The sequence below is a fragment of the Gymnogyps californianus genome, chromosome 3 (genome assembly GCF_018139145.2).
Source record: "Gymnogyps californianus isolate 813 chromosome 3, ASM1813914v2, whole genome shotgun sequence".
NCBI lineage: Eukaryota > Metazoa > Chordata > Aves > Accipitriformes > Cathartidae > Gymnogyps > Gymnogyps californianus.
In genome coordinates, this window is record NC_059473.1 from 39132411 (window position 1) to 39160101 (window position 27691).

At 35.7% G+C, this 27691-nt stretch overlaps 1 protein-coding gene across 2 annotated transcripts in view; it reads right to left on the reverse strand.

Moving 5' to 3' along the window:
• Positions 1 to 27691, reverse strand: part of CNST (consortin, connexin sorting protein) — a 50136-nt gene that overhangs the window by 19039 nt on the left and 3406 nt on the right. The window contains exons 1-6 of one of the 2 annotated variants that reach the window (XM_050895188.1): positions 21800 to 21841; positions 16458 to 16895; positions 9444 to 9649; positions 4836 to 4866; positions 2164 to 2250; positions 1584 to 1698 (exon numbers count right to left, since the gene is read on the reverse strand). In XM_050895188.1, coding sequence (XP_050751145.1) covers positions 1584 to 1698; positions 2164 to 2250; positions 4836 to 4866; positions 9444 to 9649; positions 16458 to 16845 — 827 coding nt within the window. In that variant the 5' untranslated portion in view covers positions 16846 to 16895; positions 21800 to 21841. Of the gene's footprint in view, positions 1 to 1583; positions 1699 to 2163; positions 2251 to 4835; positions 4867 to 9443; positions 9650 to 16457; positions 16896 to 21799; positions 21842 to 27691 lie in introns of those variants that run through there. The other variant, XM_050895187.1, reaches the window with a different exon arrangement.

Sequence of the window (27691 nt, forward strand, 5' to 3'; positions counted from 1 at the left end):
AATAAAGGCAAATGGGCTTTTGCCTAGAGAGTTTAAAAGAGTAATAATATTAAATACAGAGAACTAATCATGGCAAATGAACACAAGCCTTAATTTTTATCAAATTGCAGGGTTTCTCGGAACCGGGAATGATGTTATGTAACTGAAATTTTGTATTTTGAAGTGAGGCTGCACGGAAGAATTAGAAGGAGAAAGCAGAGTTATTCACAACAAGGTGACAATCGAGGTGACAATAGAGAGATGCTGCTAGTTGCAGCATATAAATCGCAATAGACTTGAATCTTAATCTTTCGGTAGGCTTGCAAGGTCATGTGCAAGAAAATGTATGCTGAGGAACCCTGCAGGCACCCAGAGTGCACTCTCTCAGTAGCAGCAGGCTGTGGGTGTAAACATGCAGCTACGGTGCTAGAGCTGCCTCCTCCTCCTGTGGATACGCAGAAGTACGCTTTCCAGGGACTCCCTCCCAAATGCATTCAGACTGCAAATAAACAATCCCTGCCTGGTTCTGGCAGTCAGCCTGAGTGTTTTCAAACTTCTGTACGGTCACCCAGAAGAAAAAAATGTGGAGGCCAAATCATACTCTCTATGAACAACAGGAGCATTTTGGCTTTTGTTACATTTACATTGGCTTAGTCAGTCTGGATGTATTTGAAAAAGTTCTCTCTCCCCATTTGATTGAGAGCATCTCCCCTGTCACAGGTTGGTATTTTCACAGCCTTTGAATGTGATTAGTTTCCTCATTATTGTTGGCTGATCATTTTTCAGTGGCAGCTGGTACAATTTTTTCCATCTGTCCCTTAAACTCAATGCCTAGTAGGTAGAACATTCACCCATGAAATAACAGTTCTTCCTGATGGGTACAATCCTGTATGTGTTACTACCCAGAAGAGCACCCTAGGCACTGTCCAAAAGTTTGTGATACTGTGATGTACTGATTCAGGAGGCTGATGAATCAGGCAAAGCAGATACGAACCAAGATTTCACAACTTTTCAGAATACTGCCACACTAGGGAACTACAGACTCACTGCTTCATAATGTTTATGCAACCTATATGAAATCAACAGAAGATAACAAGAAGACTTAAAGCATTTGGGAATTGTCCTAAAATGTGGAAAATTTGGGAATAAAATCCTATAGGGTATACGTGAGTGCTGGAGTCTGAGATGCTGGGCAATTGCATTTAAAAACAATGATCAAAACAATAGGTATTAGACACAAGCACCATCACCAGTTCAACAGTCTCTCTCTTCCTAAATTTACACTACTCAGTTTTTACTTTGGCTGAAAATACTAAAATTCAAAACTCCATTTCTGGCCAACTAATGATTTGCTGAAAACAGTTCAGATCTAGTCCCTATATATTCCTCAAACCATATTATAACATTGTGAAAATTGATGGTAACGGAAACATTTTAGTTACATATCAGAAAGAACCACCACTTTATAACCAAACTCACTGAAGTCAATGGGATGCAACTTTTATTTTGACATTGACTATTTTAAAACACCTATACTGGCAAGTAGGCAACAGCTGCACTAACGTATTAGTACTGGAAAAGTAGCAATAGTTTCTTATACTTACTGTTGATGCGAAGAGCAAACTCTAGTAAGCTTTTCCAGCTCTTCACTGCTCAGTTCTTTAGCTGAATTCCTCGGTGTTGTAACTGGACTAGGAACTGCTGTTTTCCATTTTCTTTCTAAATTAAATCAAAATCATTTTTACCCAAAGTATTATAAAAGTGGTATTTGCTTAACATAAAACATATACGTGAAACTAATTAATGAAGAAATATTGACAACTCTTCTATGTGTGCTCTACAATCTTGTTTCAGGCTATGCAAAAAAGCATTGTATTTTTTCACAACACACTTTATGTTCACCACATCAGATTCACCAACCAAAAATAAGCTCAAAACAACTGTGGATCAATCAACGTCTCAACAGAATAAAGAATGACAAACTATTTGCACCTTTTTCATGAAATGTGTGAGAAGAAATCTAAAGCAGGAATACTTTTCTCATAACAAGCTCAGAGAAATCCTGATATAAATGCTTCTTTTGCTATGTAACATTTTTAAGCTGGCAAAATGTATACTCTATTATTTAGAAATACAAAACTAATTAACTCTTTCTTCTACTATATTAGTTTAGCCTGTACTCACCCCACTGCTCCTGTATGGAAGAAAGATTTGCAAGCAGCTGCTCATGATACAGTCGTTCAAGCTGAATGAACTTCATTGCCTTCTCATCTGAACGGAAGGTTAAAGAAAAATGCACACATATATGGATATGTTATGATTTATTTATATTTGCCACCATATTTGAAAGGGTAATCATTATGTACCTGAAATTTGACATAACTGAATCAAAATGAGTAATGGCTAGCATCCAGATTTCTGTGCAAGGAAGAAAATAATAGCAGACATGAAAACAGCAAATAAGAAGTACAATAAGCTAGAGAGCAGTTCTCAAAATGAAAATCCTATTCTCTTCAGCAGTTACCTCTTCCCCCATGCCTTAAGTCCAACAAAAGTTTTTCTAGAAAAGAAACGAGAAAAATGTTATTATGCTGACAACTCTTATCAGAAAATGAAATCTCTGGGAAATGAAAAGCAAAACAATTACACAAATACCAGCATGTATCTCTCAAGAAATACAGTTACATGCCAATAACCATAACTAACTGAAAATATGGCTCCTTTCTACTGACCAGCTGGAGACAGTATTTAAAAAATTTCCCCAACTCAAACTTTCAAAAAATACCCTCCCCCTTTTCAACCGTTGTATACAACACTGTTGGACAGCTGCGTTCACCTTTTGTCTTCTTTCTGAAGATTCTGCTTACTTTTCGTCTATATGAAGAACTCTTTCCCCTCCCTTAGGGTTATCAATATATTCACAAAGGTATACTGATAGTTATACAATTTGTAATAGTCAGGATAATTCTAGTTCTACCAAGTCCGAGTTGTTAGTTGTTCTGTTTAAAGCCATGTTTTGCCAGCTATTTGATATTTAATTCTACAGTACAATGAGGATAGAAGTGCAATGAATGAGGTTCTTAGTAATACAGAAAAAATATTTTCCATTATTCATGCTAATTAAAATACTGGAGTATTTATTACAAAAACACAACCAGTACTTGTTATTCTTGTTAGCTTCATGCAACATATACATAGCATGGCTTATAAACAACAACATTAATGGAAAGAATATTCCCTCCCTTCAAGAAATCTGTTATTAGAAACAGAATTACAGATCAGAGAGATAGCCTTAGAGGATCACAGCAACGAACCCTGAATTATTGTTAATACGAAGTTCTACACTGGATGAATTAAAATGCCTGTCATGGATAATTAATACAGCGCAACAAGATCAAGTAAGTTCTTTATTAACCTCAGGAAACTGACGGCTGCAAGTACAGAGGAGATATCCTTCATAAATATGTATTACATAGTGGTGTTGAATTCTACACATCAGGTGTACATTGCATTAAAAATATTTCCTTTGATCAGCTTTAAATACAGTGCCCTTTGATTAAAGCAACTTCTATGAAAGAGAAACTGTCTTTCTATCATACTGTCGAATGCATTTTAAATTTACTGTATTTCCCCCTGCAGAGCCATAATTTACTACAGAATTTTTCCATGCCTTTAATTTGTGCTGTGTATTTTGGATTTTCTGATGGATGCTTTTGAATTAGGATGACCAAGACAGAAGTACAGTTTTCTAAGACAGTGATGGATATTTTATTTTATATATTCCTTTTATAATATTGCGACAGTTATTTCTCTGGTTTTGTACTACAGGCTAACATAATTTGGCTAGGTTTCAAGGATACCTTTCCAGGTTTCTTATGCTTTGTTATTTAACCATTACAATTGCCTAGTTGCTGCATTTTGTTTGTAACAAATTACATAATAAAGAAATAATCTGTATGCACAGATTCTGTAATTTATGATGCATCTTAGTGAATCACATACACCTTAAGGGCTTACCCTCTTGCCTCTTCTTTTTATAATCTGACCATTTTCCCTTAAAAGCAAACAGAGGAAAACCCAGTCCACCTTTTCTGAAAATACAATTTCACTTTAAGGTTTAATGTGATTATTCTCTCCCACAATTACTGAAATGTATCAAGAGTAATGAGCAGCAATTCAACTATTATAACTTTTTGACCAAACTTATTTGTATTATCTAGGAAAAAAATCAAAATAAACTGGACCATTGAACTAGCTGTTCCTAGAAGAAATTACTCATATTTTCCTACGACAGTTTCTCAAACTACCTTGATACGATTTTGACTAATTAGCATTTGCCAAACAACATGTTGCTATTGTTTGCAGGTTGCTGATCTCCCTTAGCTCAGTGTGTTTGGTATTTTTATTCTAATCTAGACACTTGTAGTACATATTCTCATCAACTGTTGCGATAATTTTGTTCTTACTATAACAGTGCCCTATTTGATATAATAGAATACATTCCCTATCTAGATTGGACATATTCCCAGTTACTAACACTTAGAACAGAACTTATCCTATAAAAACAGAAGTTCTTTGAAAATATTTTCTTACTTCCTTGTTTGTGCACAACTACTAATGATTGCATCAGTACAGCTTTGGGAAGTGGATTTATTACTTAACTCATATTCCAGCTGTCTGATTAAGAAGGACTTGCTAACATATTGTATATTCACTCATGGGTAAATTACAGCTGTTCACTTCTTTCTAACCCTGACCCACAACCTGTGAGTCAACAGTAAAGCATTTGTCTTTTATGTTTTATCATGCCAGAGTATTTTAATATTGCATAACAATTTCTACAAGTAAAAGGATACATTCCTGCTCTTGAAAATAGGTCTCAGCTATCTGCAAAAGTAAAAAAAGAAAAATTAGGATTCTATAATTTTCATGACAGTGGTAAGGTTATAATTAAAACTATGATAAAAAGTTCATAACATCTGTTTTGCAGGTTCATAGTTAGTTTGAGTAAAATACAAATGTTCAGACTAAATACATGTATTCTTATTCCAGGAAAGATGTTTAAAAAGAATATCAAACAACAAAGAAATATTAAGTCCTCTCACACAAATGGATTTGTCCAAATGTTAGTTGGGTTTTATCTTGTTGCAACAACAAAAAATTATTTCAGAAACTTTTTTAATGATCATAATAGAAAGTTTTAAAATGACCTAGAACAGAAGTACTGTGTTTGCTGATATGAGTTGAAGAGTTTGAATTCTGTTACTGACCATTGTTTCCTTATGTTTGACCAAATTAAGATCATTGCTGAGCTCTCCCGAGCATTACAGTGCAATACGATAAAATGGAGAAATGGAGGTTTCCTGACTGATGAGAAAAGAACAATCTTTGGACAAAAGAGACTAAAAATATCGCCTATCACAGCATCAGAGACATACCAACGACCTTCCTGTTTATATCCTATTTACAATAAATATCTACAATAAATAATTACAACAAATATTTCAAATACATAGAATTTGAAATATTTACAATATGAATATTTGAAATTCATGAGATAAACATAAAAGGACTCAAGTTCTTTATTTTTTTCTGTATTACTCCTAGTCCACCCACAGAAGCCAGGCAATACCATTGCAGCAGCCTTCTGCCACTTCTTCTCCTGAAGCTGCTTTGCTGTGTTAAAAAGATTTAAAGATCTTCTACCTCGTGTCACTTCACTAAGCCTAACATCTTGGTATCTGAAGCGCTTCAATAACAGAGCAAGTCATGGAGCTAAGCCAGATGGCAGTTCTTTGATTTGCACTGTAGTAGTTATTACATGGAACAAATCTGCGTCTCTTCCTCCTTAGGTTGACATTTCTATAACAGAACAATTAAAATTGGATATGTAACAAGACAGCTCTGCCAAAGACGACCATTGAAAAACACCCCTAAAAATCACAACAATTCTTCAAGACTTGGTCTCTTAAATGGATGTTGAGTTAATACAGATATGTCAAAACAAAGAAATACCAGGGAGTTGACACAAGAAATAAGCAAACTTTCCCTGTTGCATTTAGAGCTCAAAGTGCTAAGGAGGTTTAATATAGAGAACAAAAATCATTCCAAAGCAGTTACTGAGGACCAGGAAAATCAAACCTAAGACAGACTACATATAAAATATTTGAACACCTAACTCAATCTCCAGCACTTCTAGCTTAACAAGATGTGTAAGCTGACATTAAATGCTGCTGTAACAGCAATGGCTAGGAATTACACAAGGGATCTCTATGCCTAAGAATTCAAGATGTCTAGCTGCAACATCTTAAAAAAAACAACTTCACTCTGGCTGGGTAATTTTATTATGCCTATCTTTAACAGATCACTGCAAAAAGGAACAGTAAATATATGCTCACCAAGGGTTTATACACTGAGAAGTTGTGTATAAACCAAGAACACAGGCATGCAAACATCAGAGAAAATAATGTTCCGGTATACCAAGTTATTGCTATATCAAAGCTACATATTTTAATTGCAGACTACTGAAACAGATTTACTATCCTCTTCCTAGTGACGCTTTTGCTTTCAACCAGCTATTTCAAAGCCAAAATTACAAGCATGCAAGTGGCAGAACTTCCAGAAGAAAAGCTGAGATGCCAGTTAGAAAAAAAAAACTTTTTCTGTTAATCAAGTAAAGGTATCAGGTTTTTGGTTTGTTTGGGGTTTTTTTTTGTGGTTGTCTGTCCATCTGTCGTCCCCGCCCCCGAACTGGCATAAAGGATTATTTCTTGGGCTAAAAGGGCAAAGACACCATTGTACTAGCATCCATGCAACCAGCTCAGAGAAAGCAAGTATCCAAAGACAGTCAGAAAATGAGCATGTTTCTAATCAGAATCAGAATTTCACTTTGACTCTGAGTTGGTGATGGGGAGTATTATAGAAAAGAGAGAGCTGATACCTGGAAAGGAAAAGGTGTAACACTGTATAGAAAAGCTAACGTGGTAACCGAAACATTTTTCTTCCAATTCCTCCCTGTAGACAAATAATCTTTGTGATTTGCAACTTATTTGTGCTTGCTAGAAAACTGGGCAGGCTTTCCTAGAAAGCTGAGGAATACTGATGGCTTTGTTTGTAAATGCAATAAAATACAAAAAATATAAACCTGAGAAGTAAAAATATTTTGTTCCGCAGAACTCTACAGTATCAGTGACCTTTACAAGCATTAACTAATCAGTCTTCAGGGACAGCGAATGTTGGCAGTCTTCCTATTTGCCATGCATGGTGTGGCAAGGGCCACGCTTGCAAAATGTGTCCAGTAATTGCAGGTACCCTGATACCTGAACATTCAGGTTGAGACACCTCATAGCTGATACTCCAACGACTTCCGTGGGAGCACACAAACATTCAGTCTCAAAAATCTTTGGGGCATACCAATTTAGGCACTCGTAATTTGAAGGGCTTAACAAGTGGGCACTTTTGTAAAAGTCTAAAGATGATTGCTCAAAAAAGACAGCAACTTGATAGAGGAGTCTAGATTACAAATTGTGTATTCCTCGCTCTCAGTCTTATTACTAACCACTAGACCATTCTGAGCCCAAAAGAGAATCGGTAAGTGACTTCTAAGGTTCTTTATTTGCACATTTTGCCTGCTATCCACGGTAGTCTCCCAAGGATTTCTGGAGCTGCCAAAGCTCTGTATCTATGTTTTACATATAAGTACTTCTTAGATTCTGTAACAAATGCTAAACAACTCACATGAATCCCATTCAAGACAGGAAAAAAATTACATCCTATTTTAATTAAAAGTTAACCCTTAGAACAGCCCCTAATATCCCACAGCCTTTAAATATTTAATACAGGCTTCCCACTAACAGTGCGGATTGTTAATACTCCAGAACATCTGACACAGCTCTTTATTTTATGTTGAATTTTGTCATACAGAATAAAAAGAGAATGTGATAGAAGAGTATTTGCTAGACTTGGCATAAAAGAAAGTTACTGGCAGGCTGTATTAGCAATCTGAAAAAAAGACTGAAGATGACAGGTTAATTCACTGGAAAAGGAAAAAAAAGATTCTTAATAGACTCACTTTACATGCAAACACGAATGCTATCTTTAAAATCCTTTATTTTTTCCCCAGATTAAAAAGTGTGTTATGATCCTTGTAAGTCCTGTTAGCTTTCTTTCAAACACTCCACTCAAAATGCTTGATATTTCTTAGGAAAAAAGAGATTGTGTTTGATTACATGTTTGAATCTGGAAATGCAGATTCTGTTCTCAGTTCTGTCACAGTTCCTGTATGACTTTCAAAAGGTTGTTACCCTTAGGGTTTGGCTTCCTCATCTAAACAGCTGCAAACAGATTTCACCTCCATCATGTTCGATGACATTCCTTAATGTTTGTAAAGCATTTTGAAGTTTTTGCCCCTACTGTGTGGTTTTCCAAAACAGACCTTTGTACTGACTCATGAACAACCATCAAATTCGGCGTGGCTAAAAGTACAAATGGTTAACCCTAATGCTAAGTTTCAAATAAATTAAGGAACAATATCAAATATCTTCACTCAAACACACATTTAAAAAAATAATCTCAAATTCTACGTCAAATGTACATTATCTATAATTTGCGATACTAAAGAGAAACCTCTTTCTCAAATATAATTGCTTATTTATATCAAAGAGAATAAGAATGCAGGAGAGTCATCACAGTTTAGAAGTTTAAAATATCACAATCATCCAATTTTCCACAATAAAGATAATGCAACTCAGTCAAATCAGACACTGTATAGTATCTATATATATAGCCCATATTAAACACTACAGCCAAACAAAAAGTCTTCTAGTCCACTGTTAGTCTGACACAACTAAACTATAAATTAATACTGCATCAAGTCCTATCAACATATTCATCTTGCATCATAATCTCCAGAAAGAAAAACATACTGGTCAATTAGTAAAAAAGATTGCTTTTCAAGTCACACAGTATTTCCTTTGGTCTTGCAGGTGTGGCAACTGTGCTATAAAAAAAGTATACACTAAAAAACCTTGGATCTTAGCATTCATGCATGAAATTCATGCTAGAAAGAAGTCTGCAACAGTAAAATAATTCCAGATTTAAAATGTTATTTAGACATCAACTGTCTTGTATCTATACCAGTGTCTTACAAACTATATTTAAGGTACGTTGAAGAGTGATTTTCCCAAATCTTCCTGCCAAACTAGAATTTCGTCATTTTGGGAATTAGAAAACCCATGCTTAAGAGTTTCCTTCAACTGCAAAATATACTTTCAAGGCAATTTAAAATTTAACATATATTAGAACACCTTAGAGGACATACTTGCCTTGACCACCTATTATACATTAAAATACTCTGTCCAGATATGAATATTGGCATATGTTGAATTAATGCATTTTTTCCTAATGAATAAAGGTCTCAAATAAAAACAAAATAGTGTGCAACACCCCAGAATCATAGGAAGTACCTGATGGAGACACAAGGGCAGTATCTTTGAATCCATCTGCTCAACCTCTTCACGGAGCAAAGAGAAAAGAGACTGCAACGTTTGTTTTTGTTCTTTTTGGTGAAAGTTTTCATTTGCTTCAACAGCACCTTCAGCATGCACAGACTCTGTATCTGCAATAAGACTATTTTCTTCCTTGGTTGCTGTGGTTCCCACTGTAGGAACTCCTTTAAAAAGAACAAGTACTTAGGTTAGGATTCAAAAAATACATCAAACTGCTTTTTTTAAGAAATTTCAATACAAAAGCGATGAATAAAACCCTAGTATCTTAAATTACATCCCTGCAAGTAAATAAAATACTGGTCTTGTCAAAATTAGTTGTGATAGGTCTGTCTCAGTGTCAGCTCACCTACCTGAAAAAACACAGTAACATACATCAGGTATTTTTGTACACTTCTAACTTGGACCTGACTTTAACTTGGGGCAAAAAAACCCCACCTAGTCTAAACTGTTCTACAGAGTTATTAATAAGAGACCAGGATGACCTCAAATAAAAAGTGTTGTGACTGGTGTTACAGTTTCAGCTAAAAAATCAATACTTAGATCCAAGTGGACAAACTTCTGTGTTAAGACTGAATCGTAATACAACAGAGACAGAAAGCAGGGTTGTTTGCCACACAGTTTTGCTCAAAAAGGGCAAAAAGACGGTAGGTGAGGAGAGTGTGAATGAGGTTCTCAGTTTGCCTCTTCACTCCTGCCAAGGACCTTGTACAGGGAGATGTCCTGGGGCAGGAAGGAAGGAAGGACGGACAATTCGACCTGTTCTTCAGATGATAACACAGTGGCTCCTCACAGTGACAGCAGGATCTTAAAGGACAGAAAGAAGGAGATGATGACAATGGGGGATTCTATTGTGGGGGACAGATATCCAGGGGGACTGTCCTGCTGAGTGAAAAGGAAGACCCTGCCTAGATAGCTGGATAGTTTATTTGAGAGTCCAGGGAATGAGCCAGTAGTGGCAATCTATGTTGGTAACAATGACACAAGGATGTGTAAACTGAATTTAGGCTCCAGATCTTCTTGCTAGGCAGAAAACTAGGTTCTCCATGGTACACTCTCTGGCAGTCCACTGTTGCCTGTCTCCAATTTTACAGAAGTCAAAAAAGTCAGACATGCAGGTGGAGGACTGGCAACATATATGAAGGATAATGTAAAGCATAACAGTATAAAAATATTACAGGAAAAACTTTCTGGGTGCAAATCCCACATTTTATTGTTAGAAATGCAATATTTGTAGTATATTGCTGATCATTAATATGATAGTTATCGCGAAATGTTAAATGAGATCAGGGAAGAAGTGTAGAGCAGGCAGTAGTAGTGGGAGAAATCAACTATCCATATACAGACTGGACCAGTTTCTCACGAAGATCAGAGAATAAAAGCAATAAATGATGGCTTCCTATAATACACAGTCTTAGGAGTAACCAGAAAACTATAGCTTATTCCACCAATTAATGAACAATTTTTTTTTCATAAAACAACATCAAATTTGATAAATTTACATAGGACTGAACTTAAAAAAAACCAACCCATTTTTTTTAAACAATTTAGAGAATTTGGCCACTGAAATGTGCACAATAAACTTTTATAAACTCAATTTATGATGAGTATGTTATTCTTCCCCAGCTACCCCCATTTTCTGAAAATCATGTTATCATTTAAAAGCAGGACAGATGGGGGCACTGTTTCAAGTAACCATCACACTGTTTCTACAAGCTTGGGCACTCAGCATATTTCAGATCCCCTTGTGTTCATCACAACTGAAACCCTATAGTGATGATTCAGGTTTAAGATTTAGGGCTTAAGAAAGGTTTGTCCACTGAAGGCTCCACTGTTCTATTTTTGTTTATTTTAAACTTTTTATTAAGTAAACTATCCAGGTCAGGAGTACTAATAATCTCTGTGGGTGGCTATTTTCACAGGGCTTACTGCCAGACAAAATATGGGTGTAACTTAACATTGCTTTTTCAATATTAATGCATGTCTCTGCTTTTCCACTATTTATTGGGGCTTGCTGTGGGCCAAAAGCAACAAGAGACACAACTGGATGCAAGATACAAACCAGGAAGTACTTTTAGAGATGGAATTAAGGCTGTCTTTAAAAATATAGCTTTCTGTTCAGCACATGATCATGAAACCAGAAAAGAGGGTCCACGTGTTCTGGCAAACCTTTTCTCACAGGGAAACAAACAAACAAACAAGTCACTTCACACTGCACTTTATTAAGCAGTTAATAATCACCTGTCATATCAAAACATGAACGTTGACTGAAACATGATCAATAGCAACTATCATGAAAAACCTTCATTTTAATGTTATTGTGGTACTGTTGCTAACACATAGTTTATAAACTGCATATTATTCCTACATATAGTTGAACTGTCACTCACTTGGAAACAAATTCTGCCCTCAAATTACTCCCCTGATTCTGAAGCAAGGCCTTACAGCCATTCAGGTTAATTCTACCTTGTTCTATTTTAAACACAAGACAGCATTTGTGCCTTAGTAGCACTATAACGAAGAACTTTTCTTGAGGCAGTAACACTTAGTAATGCTATTTCATCATAAAGGTGTTATGGGCTAAGATCCCTATTTATTTATTTTTTCTCCATGTTCTTGAAAATGGCACACAACGCTGCTTTTTCCTGGAATCAATCAATCTTACTGTCCAAAAGAGAGGATCTTTTTTACTAAAGACTGGTATCTTACATATATTTCTAATATTTTAAGAAGCAAGGATTAAGTTTTTTCACTTTGCAAAGCATTGCTATTTACTCCATACATTGATATTTGCTTCCATACTAGAATGGAACCAAAGCCTTTATGAAAATAAATGTGAAAAACCACAGAAGATATCAACTCTCCAATGGTCAGAGCACTCACTAGGAATGTGGCAGACAGCTGGGTTCAAGTTTCTGCTCTGCCAGACTCACAGAGGTTTCAACTGAGATCTTCTATGCCCAGCTGGGTGTACCAATGTTTCCTAAGACATGGAGAGAAGCAAACTTTCTCAAAATTTTCCTGAGAGTTCACAGAAGCAGCCTCATGTTTGCAAAAAGATCCAATTTTGACAGACCTTGTGAATAAAAATTATAAACGCATTTTTCAATAGGTCTCACCTTTTTTTTGTCAGTACTGCAAGTACATGAAATTAAGATGCTCTTGCCACCTGCCTGAGAATGAGTCAGAGGTGCAAGTATGAGGCAGTTGCTATCAAAATAAAATTATGGATATTGTCCTCTGTTTTTTAATTGAATTTTAATTTTCAGATTCAGTAGCATTAGCTTAAGTCAGCTTAAGTCACCAGTAACAGAAGTTTCTAGTACAGAAAACATATGGTAATCTCTTTTTTTAAACATTCTTTGGTACTCAATACCAGAAAGCTGGTTCAGACTGATTCATTCAAGAACTATTAAAAAAAAAAAAAAAAAAAAAAAAAAGACCAGCAAGTTTCTAAGAAAATATTTCATTTTTAAGAGATTTTAATACAGGAGTGTTGGCAGTAAAGATATAACTCTAACTGAGCAAGCTCAAAATCTTGTTTAGTGCGGCACAGAACCCTAAATAAAATAACATAGCTTGAATTTTCATATAATTTGACTAGTTTATATTCATATATTTCATTTGCTGCAACACCAAATCCATCCCAACCACTCCACTTTCTTCCCCCACCTTCAAGCTGCTTCAAGAAATAAGTTGAATAATTTACAGGAAAAGCGCATGTTGCAGAATTTAACTTGGGGAAAAATGATTAAGTGCAAGTTACCGTGCTATACTACATTAAGGAATTACACACTGTGATTTTACAATATTAAGTTACTAGTTATGCCAGGACTGATCTTTTGGAAAAAGATGAAGCTATTTTCAGAGAACAGGTATCATTTGAAGTCCACATTTACAAAAATACATTGAAGCAGATGACACTTCATGAATCACTATCTCTACTGCACTAAAGTTAGTACAATTCATTACAAGGAATCCAAGTATGAATAATCACCAAAGTTTAAATTTGTAAATTTAAATTTACATCACTTCTTTGATCACCAGTGTCCTCCTTAAACAGATATAATCATAGTCTATTCAAAACCATTGTTAGTATACAAAAAGAATGTGACAGAAATTTGGGATCTGGAAGCTATATATTTGTCAATTCACTCTAATACGTCTACTGCAGCATCAAGAAAGCTAAAAGGAAGTGCTTCTTCAAACAATGCATAAGCGAAATCTTGGAACTACTTACTCCAGGACACCAAAGTGGACTCAAAAACCAACTGCAAGTCAGGTGACAAATTCACTGTAAGCTATTACAGTCTATCAATTCCCACTTGGGGAAGTCCTGAATGGATAACTGCTGATGGCAAGAACACACGAACAAAATCACTACCTCTTTGCTTTGTCCTTATACTCTTACCTACCCATCCTCTATTGGTCAATGTCAGGGGAAGGATATTGAACTAGGTGAATCTTCAACCAGATATAGTGATTCTTAATCTTGCATTTCAGTCTACTAATTGTAGGAACGAGGATAATTCTAGCTCCGACACATTCCAAGCATATACAGAAATATAATAATCAAATACTTATACCTGTTTATGCTTTATAAGCAAATATTTAGAGGGTTTCAAACATACTGCAAATGCGAGCACTTGCTCTTTCTTCTAAAGTAAAAACATATGTCCAGAGCAGAAGATTGGCTTCTCTAATGATCACCAATCTTCTGCTGAGCAAGTCCTGAATAAATAAACATAAGTAAAATGTAGTTTTTCATATTCCAGGTTCATTGCTTTAGTCACTAGCAAGAGAAGGAATATGAACAACATGATTTTTAAGTCACATACCATCTTTTCCAGAATGGCAACATTTACCAGCGACCCTAACAGGTTTTCTTATAGGGAAAGAGAAGATTCATAAATCTCTTCTTTAGCTATGAGTCAAAGTAACTCATCCATGATTTCTCAATAGTTAAAAATTTTAAAAATATCACCGTAATACATGCCATGCAAGTATTTAGTTTGTGATTCCAGCTTGCTTGTGTGGCGCTCTGCTGCCACCCACTCAGGGATCTTCCACTCTGGTTTGATTATTCTCTCCTTTATCTCTGAGTTTGTATAAAGACAAGAAAGCTAGTTTGGTTCTCTTATGTAGAGGGATACTTGGGAATTGTTTAAAATAGCTGGTGTTAAAAATTAAATGGAAGATTCTCACTAAAATAAAGACATTTGCAACATCAAGAAATTGTGACACAGTCACTGCATTGTGCGAAAACAGGAGAAACATCATGTGAGAATATCTAAAAAGCTAAATGAAAATTAGCCCGTAATCAATGGGAGATATAACGTAATTTTATATTTTGATGTTCCTTCTGTAACATTTAATTCTGTAACAATTAATAAAGGTTCTTTATTAATAAAGTAGTAAGAGTTTTTTCATAGGAATTCAACAAAACTTTTAAGAGTATTGCAGGCAGGACATTCTCTGTTGTGGTATTTTACATCTCTAGATTTTTCCATGAAATTTTCTATACTTCAGATTTCTGCTTTTTGCCTTAAAACTGCCATCTACTGTTCACAGCTCATTTTGTGGTACTTCTGCATAAGTCGATTGCATTTATCAACAAGAATACAAACTAACGGAGAGAGAATACGAGCAAAGTTTAACTTCCAGTGTTTGGGTGAATTCCTCCTTTTCTTCCTCTCATGGTGCTTCAGATACCTCTGTCCACACATCTATCACATTTCATCAACTTGGTTTTTGTTATTCCCGTCATACAGATGACTGGTTCTCAACTCCTTCTGCCAATCTCTTGTTTTAATTAAGTATTTTCTTCTATTTTTAAACATTAAATCTACAGTTGAAATATATACTTAATGACTTTCTGCATCGTTCAATGAGAACTCATTCTCCCTATAACGACACATTTCAGGATCCTCTTATCTCTACTAGAAAATATAATTTTTCTCTTCTAGATTTTGCCTATATGTACAAGATATGGAACACAAGGCTTCCTTCCTTTCCCTTCTTTACCTATTTTATAATCCTTTAAGACCATCATCAGTTTTCAGATTAGGCCATAAAAGACTTGCCATTTAGCAGGAAAATCGTATTTTAAAATTATCTATTTTGAGTAGCCAAATCCCCCATCTTCTCAGTCTTTAGATGAAAAAAAAATGCGTTAAAAAAAAAAAGCAGGCATGATTCAGTTGTTCCAAGTAACTTTCAAAGATACCTATGCAATGAAACACACTGATTTTAATTAATATATTTGCAGCACTATGACACATAAGCTTTATGATTTATGGCAAAAACCTAATATAATAACACATTGTGTTGATACAGACAAATCCTACTCATTCAAAAAGGGAAGAAGCATCTCAAATAAGAACATGTAATAAACATTTAGATTTTACTTATCCAATTCATATCCAAAATATCTAATGGAGCAGTAACATCAAAAATTGGTAGAAACACATTTTTGAACAGCTCATTACCAAAAATGCACATCCTAGGACTATCTATTAAGCTTTGAAAAATGTAAGTAAATTTTGACAACAGCAGGCCAAGATCAACCTATTTGGTACTCATACCAAGATTTCAAATCTTGACACTGGATCAAGACACTAAAATCTTGCACTTGAGCATGATGTGCAAATGAACAAAACCATACTGCCTGAATTCCTGGCTATTCTGATTTGGAAGTCAGCCCAATTTCCATACTGAAACCCTGCACCTCCTTCTACTCGTGCTTCCTTGATATGTTCCATTTGCTACACGGCTACAGTTTAAATACAGAAGGTGAAAACATCTAAAGTTGAATCTGATTTAGGACTACTAACAGTTCGGGGGAGGAAACCTTTAGTGAAATTTTGAAATAGTTAGTATGACAACTCAAATATATCTTTCTTATTAGTTCTCAGATTAGAACTACAGCGTTATTATTTTAAACAAACAGAACAAAAACATTTTTTTATAAAGTACCTTTAGATTTTTTACTGGAGCTTCTTTTGCTTCTTGGACTTCTTTTTCCACCTGGCTGTTTTTCTGTAACAGGCTTTTCCTCCAGCTGGGGGTCCATATGGACATTTCCAGATCTCCTCTCAGTCTCACTTTCCTTACAGCTTGGTATACAGTCTCCACTGTCCATATTCTCATTATTATTGATGCTGTCCTGCTCACCTTTGTCCTGTCGTCCCATAGCAATGCTACTACTGGTCAGAACCTCATTCCCATCATTGTCAAGTTGATTTTCATTTTCATCAGCTGAAGAAACCAAATGAGATGCCAAACTTTGCACCCTATAGTCAGCAGAAAGACTGTCCTTTGAGTCTATTTGTAGATCATTTGGTGGAAATTCTCTGTCATCCATTAGAGCGTTACTTGTTCAACCACTTAATCTCCCTCCAAATATTCTTAGACCTAAAATATAAAACCGGAAGAAGCATTTATAGTATGTATATTATAATGGATAAATAACCTTGTACTTAATGCGAGCCAATAAAGAAACACATTAGCCAAATGATACAGTTTAAAAGTATGGCGAAATTCTTTCAAACAGTAATCCATTGCCCCACTGTAAGTCTTAAAGTAAAGCATATCTACATACAAAAAACTATCTATAAACTTGTATTTTTATCCAATTATAATCGATTCCAGTTACCTGACCAATAGCACAGCTGATCTTTACAGCAGTGCTCACGGTGTTATAGCTGAGGTAATGAGAAAAACAAAAACAGACACACACCCCCCCGCCTTTAAATCCGTGGCTAAAACAAAAACATTCTTGTCACATAAAATCATAGTTTGCCTGAAATAAAAATGAACCAGGGAGGAATAAAAGCAGAACAACTTTTAATTCTGTCAGTGATAGTATCACATCAAATATGCAGATAGATTAACTCTGTTACAAGAATTAGATGCAAGTAGAACCTGTTTATTGACTCAGCTTGTCACTTTATTTTCAAGAAAACATTCAACATGTCTTCAGTATACACAGAAGCAGATGGTTTGTTAATAAAAAAAAACCTAATCCCCCACCTTCTCGCAGCAGGGTTCAATTTTCCCTTTTTGTGAACATGCAACTCTAATCAATGCTGCAATTAGATGCATATTCACAGGAAGAAAAGGGTGACGTAGCAGCAGAGTTACGCAGTACTTAATACAGGACTGTTATTGTATCAGTTCCTATCTTTAGCTTTTAGAAGCATGGTAATACTGCTGGTTTAACTTAGCAACTATATAGATGAAATACAGCTCCATTATGTACATCTCATTAGATTTAGGTCACATATTTTAAATGGCGAAGCCAAAAATCAGCAAGCACTCTTGTATTACAGAAGAGCTTAGACAAGCCTCCTACAGCAGCTTCTTATCCTTTCCTTTAAATGAAAAGGCATTTTAGGAAACCTGTCTTCACCAGGCTTTCTTCAGTCTTATGTCCTGGTATATACAACTGAAATAAGTGAAATACACACTTGCTAAATATGCAAGATAATGTTTCATTTTACTTGCGAGAAGAATTCAAATTGCGGAAAAGTGGAAAAAATGCCTTAGAGAATAAGTAGGTTTTCCTTCATACACAGGAACATACTTCTGTTAAAGATTACTAAAAAGATTTTCCCAAAATTATTCCTCCACAACCTTTGTAGCTGCTTAAAAGGACTGGAAAAAAGAAAACGTCACTCCTATCTTAGAGAAGGACAAGGAGGAGGATTTGGGGAGCTACAGGCTGCTCAGCCTCACCTCAGTCCCTGGAAGGTGATATAGGAAGTAATCCTAGAAACGATTTTCAAACATATGAAGCTCAAGAAGGTCATCAAGAGTAGTCGGTGTGGATTTATGATGGGTAAATAGTGCTTAACCAACTTGATAGGCTTCTACAAAGAGGTGACTGGCTCAGCAGAGGGGAGAACAATGGATGCTGTTTACCTTGACTTTGGTAAGGCTTTTGACATTGTCTCCAATAACATCCTCACAGACAAGCATACAAACTACAGGCTAGATAAATAGACAGTGAGGAGTTCCAGGGAAGTATGCAGAGGGCGACAAGCCACCACCATCTGGGCAACACAAAAACAAAAGTCAGCACCAACTAGGACTACTCCATCTCTGCTTCCAACCTGAAGAACTTGTTAACCATTTCCAGCCATACCAGTCTAACAAAAAATACTGCCTATCCTGTAACATATAAGCTGCACCAAGGGAGGTTTAGACTGGACATGAGGAAGCATTTCTTTACCAAGAGGGTGGTCAAACCCTGGAAGCGGCTTCCTAGAGGTGGTCAATGCCCCAAGCCTGTCAGTGGTTAAGACACATTTGGACAACGCCCTTGACAACATGCTTTAACTTTTGGTCAGCCCTGAGTTGGTCAGGCAGTTGGACTAGATGATCATTGTAGGTCCCTTCCAACTGAAATGTTCTGTTCTGTTCTAGAAGAATAATGAATTGTACACTAGAGACAGAAGTCATATTTTCCTTTGGCAACCAAATAAGAGAATTGGCTTTCCTTGAGCACCAGAAAGACAAAGAAGGGAACTCTAGAGGAGATACGTATCTGGAGAATGCATCTGTTCATTAGAAGGATGCTCCTTAATCAAGCCCTTTTCTCTCAAAGAGAGTTAAACAAGAAATAAAAGGTTAAAAGGAGGACAGAACTTTAACCAGACCAGCAAGAATCAGAACTAGAAGATACTCTTTACAGACACCCACACTATAGTTATGTTGATTTATTGATAACTGCTCTAAAGCATTAAAAAAAAACAAAACCAAACCCCAAACACCATGTTAAACTTGAAAGGTTCACTTCTTACTCTTCCTAGCATATGAAATAATAACTACTGCTGCCCTCCCCAGCTCACAGATTAAATGATACATCAAACAAAAGAGGCTGAAGTACATTGCACAAAGACAACGAGGAACTAGTTTTAACAGTAATAATTAAAAATCAGGATGTCCTACCACCACTCTCTTGCTTCTATCAGTAGACAACAGTTTATCCTTTCAACAGCTATCACAGGGAAACATAAATGTGAATGCATTTGAACAAGGTGTTTCCTATTAGATTGTGCAAAATGAGGAAAAGATGCTTTTGACAAGTGACATTTTCTATAGAGGAAGCTAACATTTTGATAGAAAATATTAACTCATTTCCTTTTAACATGTGGCTAAAACGATAGTCCCTCTCCAGCTGAGAGGCTGGAGAGCTTCTGCAGCTAGCACAGATCAACATTTCTTGGTTTGCTGTTTGAAATTCAATATTTCTCCAAATAAAAGTAGCCCTGAAAATCTATTCCTTTCTACAACCCTTCAGACTCCTTAGAGAATGAAAATCCAGAAAGAGCTAGTTCAAAGAATTTAGAACAGTCTTGGCCTTGACCTTTTAAAAGGATTTCCCCCCTCCCCCCCGATGAAACTTTTTTCCTCCCTAGTTTTCAATGTTGCTATCTGCTATTCCTTTTGACTTTACCAAGGCACCAGGCAGGTACCAAAGCGAAGCTAAATCCTGTGAGAATGAACTTTAGCTCTGTCTAAAAACACAAGTAGAAACACTTATTTATAAACAAAAATGGAATTAAAATCACTAGTGATTTGAACTATATTTAACAGACCACTAACATGCAGTTACTGTATTTACTGTTTTGCCATTGAAATGAATTGTACACACAAACAACATGCTAAGAAAAGATGTTTCTTTCTTCCTAGGCACATCTTTCCTCCCTTCACTAGCTGCTCAAAATTAAAATAAAAGCTAACATTGAGTAGAACTGTGCTGATCTCTGTTAAAAGGTGCAGATGAATGAAAGTGCTTCAGTTCCAACTGCCACACAGATTCATGCAATTGGCATATATAATCATGGTGATTATAGCACAAATTAAAAATAAGATGGAAAATACTTGCCAAGTGGTTAAAAGACAAAGTCTGTATTGAAGAAATTAGTTGTATGTTTGTTTGCTTTAGGACAAACAGTATGTACATTACAGAAATATCATGGTACTCACTTCTATTTTAGGTCAATTTCAATTTTAAAAAGCCTGTGCTCGCCAGTGTTCTCTTTCATGTACTTCATATAATTCCAACAACTTTTTTAGTTGCTCATTTTTGTGTGCGTACAGAGCCTTTCTTCCATCTATGCTTACTAAGGAAACATAACCTTAAATACAGTTGTTTGGATTGTATTCTGGAAAAAAAGGGAAGAACTGGGATCTTTCCTGACCTGGCACAGCAAAAATTTGAAGAGGGCATTAAAAAAACCCAAAGCAAAACCACAAACAACCAACACCTCCCTCCCCCCCGCCCCCGCCCCAACCCCTCATACTAACACAGCTCCTTTGTCCTGGAAAGCTGGTGGTTTTTGTGAATGTTTACTGAATATACAGCATAGTATTTCATTTACTGATCTCAGAAGTATCTTATAGAACAGATCAAGATCATAACACCATATCTGCTGGCAAAAGGCTAGAAACGTTCTAACATTCAAAAAGTTTATGGCAAATCATTTTTTTTGTTCCATTTGACTGCCGTCATATAGCTCCTCTGCCAAAGACACTATTTTCCCCTCTCATTCTCATGCCACTTAATTATTCTATGTTAATTAGGGAGATTTAAGTCTTTTAATTCTTTGAAAGTCAGTTTCCCCATTATATCACCTATATTGCTCTGTTCAAATTGAATGGGCATTTCAGATTGGTTCCCAGTGTTGCTTCTACTCAATCTTTTCATTAACTTTGATGATAAAACACAATAACTATATCAAATCTGCAGTTAGAAGCAGTCATAAGTACTTTGAGGATTTAATTCAAAATTAATTGTAGCAATAAGTGCTCCAAAAGGAATGACATGAAATTCACTAAGACAAACAGAACACACCGTATCTTTTAGAATAAATGAAGCACATCTATATGAAATAGGGATTAACCAGTCATTCTGTTCTGATGAAAAGCATCTCATAAAGAGATACCAAACAGAAAACTGACCACGAGTCCAAGAGTTTTTTTCTCCTGAGATATACTACAGCAAGTGTTACACGCACAAGAGAATTCATTATGTCCTACCAGACACTAATCAATTACAGCCGTGCATTTTTGTTTTGTGCACAATATACACAAAACAAGATGTACACAAATAAGAGAACCTAGATCACAGTGAGGTAAGAGTTTTAGAGAGGAAGGGACAACACTACACATGGTAACAGTCATTCAGCCTAGAAAAGGTTGCCATATAAACAACTAAACAGGCTGTCTAGAGATGTCGTGGCATCTCCATCCTTCTAAAGAAGAAATAAAGCAAGTCTCAGATTTAAGGACAGGTAAAAAGTAGATAGTACCTAGGATTAAGGGAATTTAATTTTCTTTATTGTTGCAGAGGTTTTGTCTTCTTTTTTTCTTTTTTTTTTTTAAATACAAGTAGCTTCACAAGTCCTAGAGAAAAAAAAAAATTCACACTGATTCTGTGAAAAGGAAACAGGATTTTTTTTAAACCATTACCTTACAGAGTTGGTGCTTCTACCACTAGAATAAAAAAGGAAAACTGCAGAAACACTGAAATTTAAAGAATGACCAAACCTAACCCATATATTTCTTGAAAGAATAAATCTGTTGATCTTTCTGATAGGTGGTGTAAAGATACATTACAAGACCACATTTAAATGTTAGTATCTCATTTCATATTTATAAATACTGTTCCACAAATCAATACAAACCAACATGAAAACTATCATGGCCATACAAAATCAAAACATGTACTGCAAATTCTCATTATTGCACATTAATTTCCGCATACAAGGAAGAACGTTGATCTCATTTTATGAACAATTACATTTACTACCAAAATGAAGATGCAGCAATGGAGAGGAAACTCTAGACGACAGAGTAGCTACATGGCACTATCTAAAAACTACATACAACATACCATTATGAGTTTATTAGCTTGTAAGAAAAAGGATAATGCCTACTATGCTGTTACACGAGCTAATAAACAAAAAGCCCATATGTTCTTTTGAGAAAGTGCAAGTGCAATTTCTCTACAACTGTTTGCTGCTTCTGCTGATGTGGAAGCCAAGATACACCTAAAGAAACCTGGAATATTACCACCAGATTGCTTCAGAATGCCCTTGCCTCACCACAGCCAAGAAAAAAAAACAGAGAAAAGTACTAGTTGTTGAAGACATACTTGACCATCACACAGTTTGCTGCAGAAGGAAAGAGATAAAGAACGTAGGCAATTCATTTAGCTATAATCATCTCACAAAGCCAGATCACTTCCAGCTAGCAGAATTCCGCTCTGCGTTGTGTTTTATTTGCAACACTTAATGGCTGGAATGCTGCTCTAAAGAAAGGGAAATAAAAATATTTATGTGTATACTTCCATTATCCAACCCGACATCTCTGCAGAAAAAATTACCATGCTGTTGTGCTGTCTTATAGCACGGACTCATTAGTAGTTCATCATTTCACAAGATATTCTTACATACAATCCCATTACTGGATAGCATTGCTATGAGAGAATCTCATTAACATCCTCCTGATTGTTCAGTTTGCCCTATGTTCAGCTTTGAACCTAGGGGTAAAAATATCTTTATACATGTGTTCTGCTTCTGTATCAGATACATGGTTTAAGAGGTCTATCTCTTCAAACATATTAAGTCTGCTGTCCTCCAAGAAGTATTCAGATGCAGGAGTGGTTTATCTAATTTCACTGAACTTAAAAAAATGTCCGAGCATGAACACTTTCGTGGTTTGGCACTTTCTGACATTGAAGTGACATTTCTCAAGTGTCAGTGGCATTTAAAGGCATGATGATCTTTACAACTATAAACAGCAGGAATAGTGAGGTTTGAGAGGAAGTTCCACATGCTATTTTCAACTTCTAAGCTTCCTAGTCATACTGCTTATTCACAGCTTTAATAAACCATGATAAACATATACTGTCAGGCATAATCTACTCTTCCACATTTAACATTACTATAAAAATATGTTTCAGTCAGTAGCCAAATACAAGAGGTTTGTCTGGGAACAAAAAGTATCTTCTATTAGACCATATGACAGAGTTCAGACAAAAATTTCACACAAACAAGCTCTTTTTCAGCACTCAAAATATACAGTGATCAGTCCCCCAAGTGTCTGAAAAGTTTTGGGTTTCAAGCTTCACTGGGACAAATTTCACTCAATGGTATAAGAATAAAAGGGGACCTCACCATTTGATGTGTTCATTTTTCGTTCTTGTCTGCAGCAAACACCAGAACATATCTCAGGTAGAGGTAGAAAGGCAGTAGAATAGACTGTTTTAGGAGGATGGAGAACTCCCATCACTGCAGCACTTTTATAAACAGTCTAGACAAACATTGGTCAGGAATAACCTATGAGTAACTGGTCTTGCCTTGGGATGCACGAATCTCCTTTTAGGTCTTATGAGGAGAAGTTGCCTTTTTTGATTTTTATATTTTCCTTCTAATCAAACAACTCCCAGATTGTTGTTACACTTCAGAACACTGCATAAGTTTGATTACAAAGTATAACAAAAATTAAAAACTTCCTACTAGACAAATTTATGCATCTTTTCTAGGACGGATTTTTTTTTTTCCCCATAAGAAAAAAGTGAAGTCCTGCAAATCAGTACAGACTATTTTTATGAGAACTAATCAGCTCAGCTCACTCTTATCCAAATCTTTACTTTACCAGGACCTGATAAAGCTGATACATTGTACCACCTCATAAGAGGTATCTAAAAAACGCACAATGATCTAAAAACCCTCATGATCTCAGGTAACAACTTTAAACATATATGAAAAGGCAGAAATGGCAGAATACAGTCCCTTGAAATGGAGATGCAAGAAGAACAAGGCATTTATCTAAAAATTGCCCATCTGAAGAAACAAGAGTGTTCAAGACTTTCTGACGGTTGAATTTCATAGTGAGATTGAATTCCATAATTTATACCTGAGGGATGAGCAAGTTTTATAGCCCTCATCAATACAAAGAAAATTAGCATGGTCAAAATATTCAGTTTGGTCCTAAATCATATCAAGGCCAGAAACAACCACAAACAGAATGGAAATCTGTCATAAAATTTACGAAACAATTCTTGTCCGCAAGTATTACATACTTGCAGTCCCTTTGTTATCAAACCTGCAGGTCCAACCAGAAGGTTAGTTAAGAACAGAGCTAATTGTTAGAGCTTCAATAATTGTCATCATTAGAAAATTAGAATATCCAGCAGCTCTACCAAAATGTTGCATCAGTTGGTTTTATATTTCAGAAGGGAAGGATGGTCTAGTTTCTACATTATTCAGTGTCAGATACAAATGACTGAGATCAAATCCTTTCTTTGCTCTGAACCTCCTCCACGAAGTCGGTCAAACCGTTACATGGTCTTCAATGCATTTCTTAACTACAAAATATTGCTTTATTTCACAGGGACATAACAAAGATGAATACATTAAAAAGACTGTGAAATATATATTTTGGTAAAGGGGACCATACAAGGACTGTAAAGAGGTACAAAACAGACACTTAAATTTGGTCAATTTTTTTGCCCTTAAACGCATGAGTGAGAACTCAATCACGTATAAACCAGAAGGCCTATGTTAAATGAATCACAATCCCCCCAAAATTAATCACTGGTGTAACTTGATTGAAGTCAACGAAGCTGCGACCACTTAAACCCAGCGGTGAATTTAGCCTTGAGTGCTGTTTCAACTCTCTCCTGTCCAACAGGAAGTTATTAAGGTAATTCATTTCAGCTCTAATTGTGTAAATAGACGCTGGCTATATGAGCTGTCTCTAATAATTTACACGTACTTTTGATTAATAGATCTTCAAGAGGTTTTCTGAAGCACACAGTTATCAGTTTTTCTATTAGAATTTGAATGTATGTTTGTAATACCCGAGCCTGTACAGAGGTCTAATTTGTTTTAGATCAGTTTTTCAGAAAACTATTATCAAGGCCACTTTAAGTAGTAGTTTCCATTAAAAAAAGCATCTTTCCATTAGGAAGTCCCAAATATCACAAACATTAATAAAACCTAGCATCAGTACTATAAGAGGGTAAAAACTAATTTCACTTAAAACCCAAACCAAGAGAGTTTAAGTGATACCAAGACAGGAGGAGATTTACAGCCTACAGAGACATTGAATGATTACTATTTCTCCTTGTACTAATGATGTCATATTTCAGTGCTAAAATAGTAGACTTTAATAGTCTTCCATCAGAAAAAGAGACATCTAGATAAGAAACGAAGCAGCTACCAAAACAACATTGGATAAAAGGTAATTTTATATGTCAGCTGTCATAAAATCTTCCTGGGATCAAATGTGTAAGCTCTGCACTGTGAATGCCACTTTATTTTAAGACATGAATAAAGGAAGATGACAAAACATTACCAAACAACTTACAAACTTGTAAGTTTCAGGACAGATGCCCCCAATTTGTTTATTTGTATACAACAAAACGAACAACACCTGAACTGCGATGCAGGTCCAGCTGAAATGTTGGTTTAAAGTGATAAGATCATCATGCCCTCACTTTGAAGCTAAAAGCACACAAAATTCCAAGTTTCAACCATTAGGAAAGAACCTCCAAAATGTACACTACAAATTTCCATATTATTTCAATGACATATGCATCAAGTGAACCTAAAAATCTTCCTACCGTGCTCATATTACAAAGATAAAACAAATACCAGGATTAGTTGTTTGGTTTTTTTTTAAATCCCAAAGTTATTTTGAATTAATCTCAATTTGCCCTTCAGTGTAATATTATTTTTCCAAACAAAATAAACCAAGAAAATTAAATTAATCCCATGGACGGAGAAAAGCAGTGTTAAAGCTCACATTGTAAGGCCACACGTTAGCAATTTAGTTTGGACAGATGGAGCAGTGTATTGGAACAACAGTAGAAAAAACTTCACGCTCTGAAGCAACTCTGTTCCTAAAAAGCAAGCGTGCAACACACCAAAATTTGTCTACAGAAATATTTGACACTAACATCATTTCTCCTCTACACTTTCCTTATAAGTTAGCAACACATTTTCAAAGACATCACAGTTATACAATAAGTAGATAAATAAGTAAAAAAAGAGTAAAAAATTCTTTAGCGTGACAAGCTCTTGAGCAAGATAACATTGCCAAAGCATTCAAAATAAAGATTTATAACAAGATATACACACAAACACGGGCTGAGTGATTTTGAAAGTCAGCAGAATGTGCTCATCAGAATTCAATGAAGAGGAATTCTGAGAGAAGTAAACAGAAGATGCACCTATTTGAAGGTTTTTACTCCTGTCCCCAAAGGTTTAATAGCACTTTTTTTTGCACGCACACAAAAAATATTTGCAGTAAATTTAGTGCTGATGAAAGATGCCAGATTGATAGCCCTAGGGACTGAGTTTCTCTGTATACACAGAACAGATATAGCACAGAGTGAGAAAGTTTGTACCCCTGCCAAAATGCCTTACAATACACAGCTTATGCAACAGTCTTCACACTACAGAACTCTTTGCCTCTCCACTGAAAATGTCAAAAATATTGCTGTTTAGTGTTCATTATAAGGGAAAATAAGACGTGGACACTGTTATTAGCATCACTAAGGACAGAATTCAAGGCATCAGCTCATTTTAAAATGTTTATTTTTGTGCTGAATGGCTCTTTTGTCAGCTGTGAACTTTGCTGCAGTGTTTGTAAGGCTACAAAGTCAATCTGCACCTGGTGTGAAAAAGCTTTCCTATTAAACAGCATGTTATTACAACGAAAAAATAGCAAAGAAGGAGTGATTTAACATAATATTTTTTCAAATAAGCTTATATTAACATAGATGACAATACACCTAGTGCTCAGAAACAAACTCAAAGGAGAACTAACTTGACAGTTTCACTTAATTGGTACCTGAGCAGTCACTCTCCAGTGATCTGCACAATTGATCTAGCCCACTTCTAATGGACAGTAATTCCCTATTAATCAGGTTTTCAGCACTAGGCTGGAAGTTACGCTGTCATATGGAGCAGGCAGGCTTCCAAGGAACTTTGGATTCTTATTTCCCTTACTACCAATAGCTTGGCCAAACAGCAAAAAAACTCCACTGCCCCTCCCCAATCCAAGTGTCCAGCCATTTTTCATTGTCAACAGATTACACATAGGAAAGCAGTAAGTTAAGGTTTATAGAGCGTAGTGGCTCTAAATACAAAATTGCTGACCTCATTATAAAGACCGATTTTCACTTCAAA